Genomic DNA, 13,560 nt, shown 5'->3' on the forward strand with positions numbered 1-13,560 from the left:
TCTGTGGCTTTCCTTCTGGAGGGCTGTGGGCCTGCTCCACTCCCTGCCCGAGCTTGATTAGCGGCAAGAACAAAACGCTCACCTGCGAGCGGCCTGCGAGGGCTCTGATCTGCCAGCCCTTGGAATACAGGCACATTTGCACTTGTTAAAGTCCTCTATCTCATTATTTCTCTCTACAACACCAAGGCAGACAAGCTGTCAACAAACATTCATTTCATTGGGGACACAAGATATCTGCTCCTATAGCATACACTTTTTCAGGGTTTTGTAAGGATTAAAAATAAGTATCAGAGTACTATTTGACGGGCCTAAGAGGAATTTTCGTGAGTGTAATTTAGGAGAACAGGATTTTTCAGAAAAACTGCAGAAAATATTTCACCTCAGAATCTTACTATCAAACTCACAATAGCACAAATACTGGGTAAAACAAAGAAGACTCCCTGAAAATTTCCCATTTTATGCAGAGTGATTTAAGATCACCATGGCCTGCTGCTGCATGGAGAAGCTACTAGAAATGCAAGTGATTTTAAGGCTAAAGAGAAATTCCAACGAGTGTCACCTGTGCAATGGCAGATACATCTCTAACTTTTGCTCCAAAGGAGGTCTCTTATTCCAACAAAATATTTTATTGACATGGAAAGAACTTTAAAACCAATAAATAGCAGAATGATCCATTCTGCTGCCACGTCCCCATTAGGCAATGGAGGAGCTCAGTGCTATCACTCTCTCACTTTAAACTGTCGTGTTGCATCACTTCTGCGTAGTCTCCTGCAGCTCCGATCATCACACATCTCTAAAGTTAGCAAAGCTGCCTCCAGGCTGTATTTTAAATGCAACCCACCCAAGACACCAAGGCCAGCTGTACATCAGAGCCTCCCTCCTCTTTAGCATAGCTATTAACTGGTGGCTGAGCTCTTCCTACCCCACCACAGCCATCCCTTTTCAGCTCCAACATGGGCCCAGTCAATCCAGACGACAAATATACTCAACTCCCATGGAAATCAAGGAGAAATGAGGACTCCACGCCCTGTGGAGGCTGAGTTAAGTTCACACAAAATTAGGGTGACGCCTGAGGACAAATCTCAGCATGTAACACTTTCCCTTGGAGCAGACACTGCCCACGTTGAACACCAGGTCAGTGGGAGGGGACATGGACGATGGGGACTGTTCAGTGCAGCAGCCAAAGAGCAGCTAAAATACACCAAGCTGCTGTTTCCTGAAATAAAGGATTTTAGTATCTTTGTATGGAGACCCTGAAATTTAAGCCTAAACAAAGAAACCCTCAGTACCATGGAAAGCTGTATGTTTATGTGCCTGCCTCCCATGCCTGGGCATACTCCCTGGTGCTCTTGGAATGATTTACTGGCTGTGCCTTCACTCTCGGGTATCCACACACAGGCAGGCTGGTGTCTAAGACTGGGTGATGGATATCTGCCATTTTCTAGCAAATTTTAGCTGCTGGAGGCCCGAGGTAAATTTCAAGTCTAACTTTTGAATGAAACCTTTGGTTTCCCTTTTTGATTTCAACCCTTAAAGACTACCCAGAAAATAGTATTTTAACTAGAAAGAAAAGCAGCTTTTGAAAAATCCTAAGAGCACTGGATGGAGGAGTAGGGCCTTTCCCAGCTGTAGCACTTGTTTTTGGGGACAGTAATTCATAACCCAGAAAAAGTCAGAAGAGGCCTGAGGCTCCTCCAGGTTCAGGTGCCTGAAATAGCTCCTGGGGGATTTTCCAATACCTTAGTGTTGGACAGTGAGCGGAGCTCTGCCCTCTCCAAGCATGCCCTGAAATACCTTGCCACATCTAACAAAGGGAAAAGTGATTTAGAAGCTTTCCCAAGGACCACTGCACTTTTTTGTGTGTGTGTTTTTAGCAAGCAAAAACCCCAAGAATACTTTTGAGTGGGTGTCCACAGCTGAGATTTTTGCCTATGCTTTGCAAAAGGAAATTTTGCTCTTTTCCCCAAGTGACAGCTGCTAGTGACCAGGCCATAAAATTATACCAATGGTACTTTTAAATTGATCTAAAGTCTGTTCATTTGTGTAGTGCACATTTAAAGCCACATTATTGTAAGATGCTCCAGCAATGAAATTCGGTATTAGCAATTCAGTTCATTAAAGAGGATATTTTAGTAGGTTCTTTCTTTTATAGCTATTACTCTGTCTAAAGTGAGAAAAGCCTCAGTCAAATTAATAAAATTAACAACTCGTCACACATACGCTGCCTCTCTGCGAAGTCTGCTCTGCTCTCGCCAGTTTGGCAGCCAAGGAAAGATGTATGGGAGCCAAATTCCCTCTTGCATAACCACACAAGCCTGCACGGGAATGCGTATAGCCCATTCAGTGCTTGTAACCATGGTTTCATTTACTGAAAGTTATCCTGAAAATTCAAAGTTTTAGTCAATCATCAAGACATTTCCCAGATCAGAGAGCATCCACAGAGTTCAGTTGTGCCCCAGGTTCAGAGGGGCTGTGCTTTGGGAGGGCTCCACTGTTGCTCTGTTACAAACAGCTCAGCAACACTGTAGGATGCTCTGGGACAGAACTTTCCCGGATAACCCTGCCTGCTCCCAAAGCTTCACACCCAGCATTCTGCACCAAAACCTAAATGCCTTTTCCCACTCCCTTTTGGAAGCACCAGTCCCTGACATACTGCCCTACTGACAGGCAATCAGTAAGGCTTTACAGAAGAAGATTTGCTCACAGCTTCCCTTTTTGGTTTTCAGCAGGAATTCAGTGTTGGATTCAGAGTGATTTTTCCAGAGATATCCAGCATAAATAAGTGCAGTTTTGTTCCATGGAACACAGAATTTCCATCTTGCTCACATCCCATTTGTCAGCTGTGAGACCTGAGCAATGTTTGTGCCCTTGCTCATCCTGGATGACACTCAGTAACTCTTGGTCCCTGTAAAAGAGATCCTCACCTACCTGATTTCCACCTCATCTCACAAGTTCCCATTCTGGTAATGGCTTAAGCATTTATCTAACTTAAAGAAGTTAAGATTGTTCCTTACTGACTTTAAAAGGACTATTCATATGTATGAAGTACAAGGCTGGATCAAGCCTTGAGAGCAAGGCACTAGCTGGAAGACAGAACTCCAGGGACTGGAATAGACAGAGTTAGGTCAGCTCAATTGACTCTTCAAATCATCCAAAAGAGGGAGTCTCAGAGGAGGGCTGGGAGTGCTGGGGAAATGATCTGTCACTACCTTGGCTTTAGACACAACCAGCTGATTTAGGGAAGGAAGAACTCTCCCAGACTCTGACAGGGAAGATGAAGGTGAAAAGTAAAAGGACACAGGATGCTGAATTTCTATTTTTCACTCTAGTACAAGACTTGGAACAACTGGCAGCTGATCTATTCACCAATGAATCACACAGAAGTACAGAAAGCAGTTTGTTCCCAGAGTAAATCTTGGATCTACTTTTCCTTTTCCAGAATCAACCCTTGCCCTTTGCTCAGCCCTGTAACTGAGAGAAGCCCAGGCTCATATGACTCCAGTACCTTTCCATAAGCTTGCAGCACCTCCCAAGTGGTTAATTCATGGAAGCTGAGAGGATACACATCCCTCACAAAGTGGGGAGAAACTGCCACAAACGACTGGGCAGATACCAACAGCTTCGGCAATAGACAAAATATTCCCACCGAATGAAAAGTGATGGATTAGCCTGGTTTAATGCAGCCAAATTATCTGTGTAAAAATACACGCAGGACATGCTGCTGTGCCACCAACGGCACTTCACAGCAGCTTGTGTTTACATCTCATTCCCTGTCACAGGCTGTCCTGCGTGGGCTGGGCCCGGGAAGAGCTGCTGCCACAGAGCCTGGGAACACATGAAACCCGGGGCCTGAGCCCCAGTGCGTGGGCCCAACATCCAGCAGAGGCAAAAATTAAACACAAGCTGTTTACCTGATTACACCACTTCAGCAGTGATTGAAGGGAGATGGGTGTTTTTTTAAGCTTAAGGAAGAGCAAATTGTTAGAACTGAGAGACAGAAATCAATTCCACTCTGTAATTGCTATGGAAAGATCCTTGTATGAGCCTCACTGGAGTTTGATTTTGTACATTTGCAGCTCTTTGCATGACGCAGTTGTCACTGAGTCTGCATATCATATCAAAATTAAGCTGTAATTTGAGCTTGGCTTAAATGAAAAGTGTGTTAAAACTTTGAAGTCCACATGCTATGGATATGAAATCCCATTTCAGCTATAATTAAGACTGGATTGCAACTGAAGTTTAATTCTTCAAACAGATCTTTAGAAACTGCCTCTAAACCCAACAGCTGGAATGGCAAATGAAACACTTGGGCTGTGGTAGAAACAGGAACATTGTACCTGGTTCTGTGACCTCATCTGGCACGTGGATACAACAGGCACTGAGGTACAAACCCCTCACAGACAAATTTCCCAACAAGAGCCATGGACAGTGTCCCTCAAGGACAGGCTCTGGATCTAAGCAGTAGCCCACTAACAGCTTAGAAGAGCTGAGGTCCTGCACTTCTGCCCCTCTTTGGTGGACTCTGGTGGTTTCCTGGTCAATCCTATCCTAAAAATCTGAGGATGAAAAATCAGCTAATGATTCTGGCAGATCAGCCTCCCACATGAATTTTGTTTGAGCCTGAATTCATGAACCAGGGATCTTTCCTTTGAACTTCATTTCCTCTTCAGAAATAGTTCAAAGCAGTTGGAGAGCATGTATGCTAAAATCAAGCCTGAAAACCACCACAGCCTCACTTTAAATTTACACTTCATTTTTCTCCTGAGAGTTCTGCTGTTGCTTTCCATGACTTGTCAAACAACCCCGTTCAGATTTAGCACAGGATCTGCTGTTCCCATTCATCACGAGTCACAGGACTGAGGCACTCCAGCTGCTCCAGGGCTATACCCTTAAAAGTGGTCTTGCTGTGATGTTACAACTGCTTGTTGTTATGACCTTGGCTATTTTTGACAAAGAGATAAAGATGAAATAGGTTCTTGTTCCTAATGGCAGCTTGTACAAAACATCCTTTCCAAGGAAAACTATGCTATCCATATGTATACAGCGTGGATCAGGCTATGCCAGACAGCAGCACTACAATCACTCTCCCCCAGGTGACACAGCAAGAAAGATGGTTTGGCATTATTATGCCAACATGTCTTTAATTACACTTTGGGCAAATACTGTATTTTCTCTCAAAACTAATTACAAATCAAACACTTTGAAAACCACTTTATTTTTTCACTACAACCTCTGTGTTTTGTTTACTTGGAAATTTCTCAATCTGGCACACACAATTTTGGAAGATTTTTGCTTTTAACTTGGGGTTCTTGCCCTGAACTTACTTTTTCCTACCTGTTGACCCCTGTTTTGAGAATCCCCTAGTAACCAGAAAGATTTCTTTGGTCTTCCTCACAATAAATAATGCTGATCAGAGTCAAAATGGTCTTCAATACAATTACCTGATTAACATCTTGAAAGAAAGACCACCTTATTCCTCACAGGCCTGATGATTTCAATGAGAGTTTTGTATAGATTTCACTGAAGTCTTTTTAGGTTTCTTCAAAACAAACTCAACAACCACCTAAATACTTAAAGCAGATGAAAAGTCCTACTTGTGTAAGGATAAGCTTAAATTCTTTGCTGGATGGGGGCCTAAAGGGCTTGCAAATACAGATGGCTGTTAGCAAGACCCAGAAGAGGCCAGGTAACCACCAACAGGCAATTATATACCCCCCAGAACTTCAAGCCAGTATATCATACCGTTTGAAGCTAATTGCTTTGAAATAATTGGAAAGGTGAGCAGGTAAGTTCACACAGAGCATTTGCAACCTTGCTTTGTATTTAAAAAACCAGCAGTCCAGATTGCAATGACAAAACAGGCATGATTTAATAAAACGAGTTAAAAGGGAAGGGAAAGGTATGCAGTGGTTTTTTTTAAATTATTTTCCTTTTAATTTTTAGCATCATTAAAATGCTGAAAACATTTTATTCAAGAGCTTCTTTAGTTAATACCTCATTACTTCTCTTTTTATTGTTATGGTAATCAAGCCTTAATATATTGCAGCTTTATAGCATGAAATCAAGGCTAGGCCTCTGGGCATGGACAGATGTACAACAGCATGCAGTAAAACACAGGTACAGAGACATGCAGAGCTGAATACGGCACTGGGGTTTTTTATAATTGTTTAGCAATTCATCTGAAGTTATTTTAACCTTGACAACAGATGAACTCTAACATGTACCATGCTCAGTCACTGGAAAGCTTACACTGAAAAGCAAGCTTTGTAACTGTTGTCTTACAGGCTGGGTTCTAGGAAAGCATGAGACCAAGTCTGAGCAAGATGATTAAATTGTTTGCATGACTACAGGCTGCAGCTGTAACTACTCAAAACATTTAATTGAGAATATTTTAGCCAAGGGAGAATGGTAACGCTGGGGAACTGCATTTTACACCAAAACTTTGCCTCTCCATAGGAAATTGGGCCTCAGTGTCAGAATTCAGATCCTCTCCAGGCATAGACACATCAAAAAAGCAAAACATTTGGATCTCACTTCTGGTTCTGAAGTGACACTTGGACCTTGTGCTGGAGCTCTGCTTATGGTTGAATTTCACCCATCAAATCAAGTGAAAGTTAGAAATAACTTTTAGAAAGTTATAATGGCTGTGTCTGCAGGGTGTTGAAATTGTATCTCAGAAAGAGTGAGTGTCTTAGATCTTCCCCAAGTAAATGATAACACACAACCCCCAGTGTCAGGGAGGTTCCACTTCTCAGCAGTGCTTTCAGGAGACATCATTCAGGAAACCATTCCAGCTCCTGGGAGATTTGCTAAATTTAAAGGGAGTGTTTTGGCTGGCGATCCCTCTCCCAGTGAAAGCACTTCAAACAGCCAACATGAAAAGCAATATGCCTGTGACTGCATAAAATCCCTGATCCTGAGGAATGCATTGGGAAGTTCTCAAGGCCCACAGGTTTGGGATGGCACCACTCAGCCAGCAGCCTTGGTTTCTCCAGAGAACAGCCCTGCACAAACACCCCAAACAGCCTTTGTCACTGCAAATGCGTGACCTTCACTGGGTACCCAATAGTCATGAAGGAACAGGAAGAAAGTAGGTACAGGTGACACAGTATTCCAGTAGAAGTGAAAATTGTTTTCCACATTATGACTGGATAACAGTGAATCATGAATCTGAAATACCTGGTTAACCTCAGTTAGGCAAAGCTTCCAGCTTCTCTTTCTTGGAAATATTGAGAGTAACAATATGCTGTATTCAGCCAAGATATTTTCATTTAAACCTTTGGATTTAAACAAAGTCTCCTAACAATGAAGAGTCCAGTCACCAAAAGTTCTAGTGTCAAGCACAAAGGTCAGCAGCTCTCAGGTGCAGTAAAACTAACTTTCCCTCCTAGGAGCATTCCACTGGGCAGAGCTTGTGGGATCAGACCTTGGGACAGGAACACGTGTTACCCAGCATATAACAAGTGGAATGAAAGACAGTGGGCACTATAGGCCAGCAAACACACTAATTATATTAATAAAATGAAAGCTTAAGTTTTGAAGCTAATCCTGGGCTATCATTTATAAAAGTTAACAGGGCATATTTAATTTAGGAATTGGCTAACGCTTCTCTTTCCACCGCTGAAACCTCATAAATGAAATATACTGGATCCTTGCCCAGTGCGGAAATAAAAGTTATGAATAATGTTTCTATCTCAATCATTGTCAGTGCTTTAATATTCCTAATTACTTTAAAAAGCTAAATATTCAATATAGGAAAAACCTTCTTTTTCTTTTATCTCCACTTGCAAGATTAGAGCAATTTAATAAGAGTCACTGGGTAGTTTTAGTCCACAAGACCATTCTGTACTTTGACATCTTATCCTTTCCTGGCCATTTTTACACAGAATGAAGTGCTTGTTACTCTGTGTGTGCATGTGTATAAATGTATAATCTATATCTTCATGTCCTTATTGGCATAGTCTTTTTTATTATTATTATTTTTAACTTCTGTTAGTGCACATGCACTGCACGCATACTCACTGTTAGGTTGAACTAAATCTAGTACTAAGAATAATCAAAAGATAAAATGAGTTCCTGAGAATCTATACAATACCTCTCAATTTATGGTATTATTTTTCTTTTTTAAAATATTGTTAAAGATAGACATTCAATATGTTATGCTGCCCAGTTTTTCCCTTGCCTACATTCCAGCTAGTCCCAAAATGTTGCTTCAAATCCCATAGTATTTTCTTTGTTTGCATCCTTGGAATCATATAATCCCAGAATGGTTTGGGTTGGAAGGGACCTTACAGATTATCTCATTCCAACCCCTGCCATGGGCAGGGATGCCACCCCCACAACCAGGTTACTCGGGGTCCCATCCAACCTGGCCTTGAACACTCCCTGGGTCGGAGCATCCACATCCCCTCTGGATTAAAGTCCTTCCTCCCTGCTCCCTCCCTCTTCCCTTTTCTGCAGGGGGACATTCAGCAGAGCTGAAGACAAAACCCCAGGAACCTGTCCAGGAATCTGCCCCGCTGCCTTCAGCCTCTGGTTGTGTTCACCCTCAGGCACAATTACTTCCCTTTCCCTTTACCCTCAGGCACATTTACCTCCCATTCCCTTCTAACACCTCCCTCTATAGATCCCTTCTCTGCTACCTTCTTGCCTGGTAACGATGCTTCTTTCTTAAGATCCCGATCAATATGGGAGAAAGGGAGGAAGCCAACACAAAATGAAATGTCCATTCAGTTTCATTTCACAGCATCTCTCTCCATGCAGCTTTATTTACTTGCCTGGTGCACAAATAGCCTTCATTTAACAAGCTTATTCCTGTTATGTCAATAATGTCTCAGGCCTGTGTTACATCACACTTGGATGTTTGTGCTGCCTGTTCCATTCCAGCATGAACCAACCACTTAAACTCACTCTTCCCAATTAAAAGAGTTTAACAAACACAGCTTTGCCAACTGAAAGAATTAAAAGCCTCAAGTGTGGATTAATTCCCTAGCAAAAGGTGCAGAACTCCCAACTCCCATTTCCCTAACTTTGGCGATATGGATTTAAGGAATGGATTGTAAGTCAGAGGAGAGAATCTGGGCTGTCTGAAAAGTCAATGGCAAAACTCCCACTGGCTTGAACAGGACACGAACTCTATCTGGAGAGGGTGCTTTCCAAACAACTCCAATACTCCAAAGAGTATTTCATGAAGAATGTGCTGTATTAAAGATTTGAGGGAGGAAAAAATCTTCATAGAGCTCTATTATCTGTACTGGTATCCTAATAACAGTACCAAAAGATTAACAGCATCCTCCACTGCATTTCACATTTCTTTGCAAAACACAACCCAAAAAGTCCAATGTCATTATCCTAGGAAAGGGTATGCTCACATATTCATGGATCCACAGAATGGTTTGGGTTGGAAGGGACCTTAAAGGTAATTTTGTTTCAACCCCCTCAATGACATGAATTCTTACAAAATAACCAGCAGACAACATTCATTTTTCCATTCAAAGCATCCAAGTTCTAAGGTCACTGCTTTACAAGGCCTGGTTTTTAATAGCAACATAGACTTTTATCCTATTTTGGTAATCTTTACTCACCACTTGAGCAATCAGTGCCTCCCCAGCCTGGTTCACAGTGACACGTGTCAGGAGAGACACATCTTCCATGCACACACTCCTCTGTGCACAGTGCTGTTAAGAGGAAACAACACACAGCATCGTAAACATATTAAGTGGTTGCTAAACATACCCTAGACAATGCCTTAGAGAGCAATATTTTGTTTAGAAATATTAAACAAAGTAAACACACAAAAAAATAATTACTTGCAAGATTTAATTATTGCTAAGTGACCAAAATAAAATATAGGTCTCTTGACAGTGATAAACTCATTTGTCACTTCAGCTCTGTAATGAAAAACTTGCACACCAGAAATTCCTTTGGTTAGCAGTTTTGCTTGGTAATAAAGTTTTTACCAAACTGACATTTATTATTATTATATTACAGAACAGCAGCTTCTTATATTGCACTCAAATTGCAACTGCTCATAAGACAAAATGGAGCTCAGTCTTGAAAGTGTATTAAGATCCAAAACAGATTTGTAAAAAACAGCCCTAGGAAAATAAATAATTTTACTCCATGATGCAGTGGCTGTAAGTGCAGTCGTGTCTTTTCAAGGTCAGCCAGTTTTCCATAACTACAGTCCTCACTGGTGGAATATTGGAAATTCAATATCCTCAAGTTCAAACCAAGACAAACTGGTTGGCTGAGGAACAGCTCATAGTTTTTAGGATTCTCTTCTCCTGTGCTGTTTCAGTGTCTGACAGTTTCCAGTGTGTGCCCATCACATACTAAAGAACTTGGAGAGCACTGAATAACTGCTTTAAAGGCTGAACTTTACTGCTTACTGCCTTGTGTCCATTTTACCACTTAGGACACTGCCAAAATCTGTGTGTGTCAAAGATTCAAACTGGATGGTTAAGTTGGAACACATAATTTCCATCTAGACCAACATGTATGAGCTATCAATAAATATGATGCAGTGGCAATGAAGTCACTGTATACATATCTATAATATACATTATTTAGATCATACATAACCTATGGCTGTATATCCTGTGTTTTTATATCAGATGGGAAATGTGGGTATTTGAGCTTACTTTACCAAAAACTGGCTGAAGCTGGACTACAAAAGACTTATCCCAAGACAAAGTTAATTCCTTCCTGTCTAAACCAAGGCCAGCAAAGCTGATTTGGGAAATAGCTTTGGGTTGATGTACTGAAAATGAGGCTGAACTACCCAATTCCTTTGAAATCAGCCAGCAAACTTTCTGGAAGCTTCCCTGACCTGCAGGTGAAATGAAAGCTGGAAACCTTTCAGTTCCCAGATACCTCCTGGGCCAAAAGTTCACCACCACTGCTTTGTAGCTTTGAATGATTCCTGCTACAACTGACATTCCGGTTGGACTCCCAGACTGGATCACACCTTGGACCCACAGTCAGGCTGCCATCAAAGCTTATGGAAACATTTTTCTGCCTATTCTGTGGCTGGGTCATTGCAGAACAAACCCACTGAGCTGTTCACAAAACATTTAAATCCAACTTCAAAATGCAGGTGAACTTAAAATAATCCTGTGGGACAAACTTTCCTGCTCTTTTATCCAGCAGATCCCACGTGACCAGTGATTAGAAGGTTGCCTCATTAAAATGACTGCAAGATCTTTCTAAATTAATCATTTCCTTTCTACGTTTGCTGCATGTCAAAAATGCAATTTATTCTTATTCCATATCTTGTGTTTAGACAGTATTGCAGTGGGCATGAAATATTCATAGCTAATCTCTAGTCACTAATTGTCCTAATCTTTTGTGCATTTATTTTACTTGAGTTAGGCTTTCTGGAGACAAGTGAGGCATCCTGCTTCACCACTGTAGGCTGAAATTCAGGAGAGGATATTAGATAAACAGGATTTTCCAATAGAAATATATACACCTTCATGCAGTCATTTGAAAATTGCTGGTTATCCAGAACAAGGAGAAGGCCATATATAGAACAGTCACAAACTTAGAAGTTCTTATTCAAACTACAGTGTGCTAAAAGAGGTGGGATATGCTGGCATAGAGATACCTTCGGAATTGTGCCCTGCACAGCTTTAGCTGAGAGTACATTTCTCATTGATGTGACATCCTAGTTTTGTAAGAGATGCGAAAGTCAAAACTGAGATTTTGCTGTTGCCTGTCTGGACATTTACAACAATAAATCACTCTAACATGCAAAATGTGTAGCATTTTTTACACATTTTAACTGGACCACGTTCTCAGCTCAAGGCAAATGTTGTGAGCAAGAAGGCTGATGGGGGACTAGTTCTTTACTCTTCAAAATAACAAAACTCCTGCACATTACTGGTCTAAATTTAGTTGATTTCCACACAAATTTATCACACCTTAACTATGTTAACATAAATACGACATCATGGTAACTAATTAAGCAATAAAGTTTCCTTAATCACTTGTCTAGCTGCATTCCCACGGGAAGAGTGCCATGTGAGACTTAGCAGCAAGACTCAAGAGAGAATTCCTCATTCTAAAGCACTCAGTCACATGAAAAATAATAAAAAATACATTATGAAGAACTGTATCCTTGTTTTCAGGTGTTCTGAAGTCCCACATCGCTGAAGATGACAATGTTTAATAAGCAATTAAAGATTTAAGTAAGGTGAAGATGCTTCTTGGAACTGTGGGTTCTCTCGTCTCTGGTTGATTAATTGCTAAACAAGTAGCTGTGAGCTCAGAGCTCACTAGTGACTAATCCCATATGTGGGGGTCACAGAAAACCCCCATTTTTAAACAGAGAAGCTTTGTTAGAAGTAATTTTATATTAAGTGGCAAACAATCAGACTCCTGCACTGACTGATTCAAATCAGGCTTATAAAGGTCATATTAGGGTACAGCTCTAAAGTTTTACCATAGCAAATAAAATTTTGAATTTCTCCTATAAAAGGGAAGTCTTGCCATGCTCAAGTCTTTAGAGTTTAAATTAATTTTTCATTCTATTAACATTCAACATTATAGGATACAATGGTCCCCAAGGCATTCTTCATAATACACTTTGTACAGTGATTTGCAAATGATCTTACTAGTTAATGGAACTATAAAAATTACTTGCACACAAAGGTCAAGAAAAATAAAGATAAGTATATACTTTCTGACACTGTCCTGTTCAATACTCAGCTAAAGGCCCCTGGAGTAAAGAAAACTTGTCCTAATGCAAGGAATATAATTCCTCCCAATATAATAGCCCAAGCACTTCAACCTTTGGAATTCCAGACTTTTTATGTCTGCATTTTCCCTCGACCACTTCACTTGAGCAATCCAGCACCCCATTGATCAGTGTATTATTAGCATTCTTGGCATGAGTTTGACATCAGTTTGTAGTTTGATTCAGCCCGGTAATAAAATGACCTACATCAAAGCCCTGCCAAAATGCCATCTTTGTCGCAATGTGTTTAGCATGAGTTATTTGCCCACATTCAAGGTTACGCAGCAACTGCTCCTTATCATGCAATAAAGGCAACAAAAGGGTTCTGTAACAATCCATTTGATGCTTATCACTTACTTTATAATTACAGACTGGGCTTTTTTTAACATATAAGGTCAATCCTCAGGGAAATAGACCTAAAGATTAAGCCCTTTTCACACCTGAAATGGCTGTACTGAGGAATGGATGTTAGAGAAATGGATTCCTCTAACACTAGTGCTTATTCTTTAACTGTTGTCCAGAATTTGAATTCAGATATGATAAATGGTTTGTCTCCTCTCCACAAAGGTATGAAGTGGCCAGAATATTGCAATGAGGAGAAGAGCTCAGTGGAGCAGACAGGAGAATACTTCCACTGCAGAATTCCTTCAGCTAAGGGGCACCACAGGGAGTTTATCCCAGACAAAAGCAGGGACGAAGAATTGCTCTGTCTACCTTGGTGCTGCATTCGTCTGTGTGGACCCAAATCATGATGTTGCAGGGTTTAACTTCGTTGTTACACACACTGTGACACCCTGCTCATCACCACATCATCAACCCAC

General features: G+C 41.1%; 1 protein-coding gene across 14 annotated transcripts in view; it reads right to left on the bottom strand.

Annotated features, from left to right (window-relative positions):
• The window catches only part of MEGF11 (multiple EGF like domains 11), a 256,970-nt gene that overhangs the window by 161,212 nt on the left and 82,198 nt on the right, over nt 1-13,560 (bottom strand). For all 14 annotated transcript variants that reach the window (XR_006017856.1, XM_042039041.1, XM_042039040.1 and 11 more), the window contains exon 6: nt 9,585-9,677. Coding sequence is in view for 13 of the 14 variants with exons in the window: in XM_042039041.1 (XP_041894975.1) it covers nt 9,585-9,677 (93 nt within the window). In the remaining variant the exon portion in view is untranslated. The remainder of the gene's footprint in view (nt 1-9,584; nt 9,678-13,560) is intronic.

This window comes from Corvus kubaryi, unplaced genomic scaffold, assembly GCF_017639235.1.
Source record: "Corvus kubaryi isolate FWS band 111438036 unplaced genomic scaffold, C.kubaryi_AGA036_p1.0 37394, whole genome shotgun sequence".
In the NCBI taxonomy this organism is placed as follows: Eukaryota; Metazoa; Chordata; class Aves; order Passeriformes; family Corvidae; genus Corvus; species Corvus kubaryi.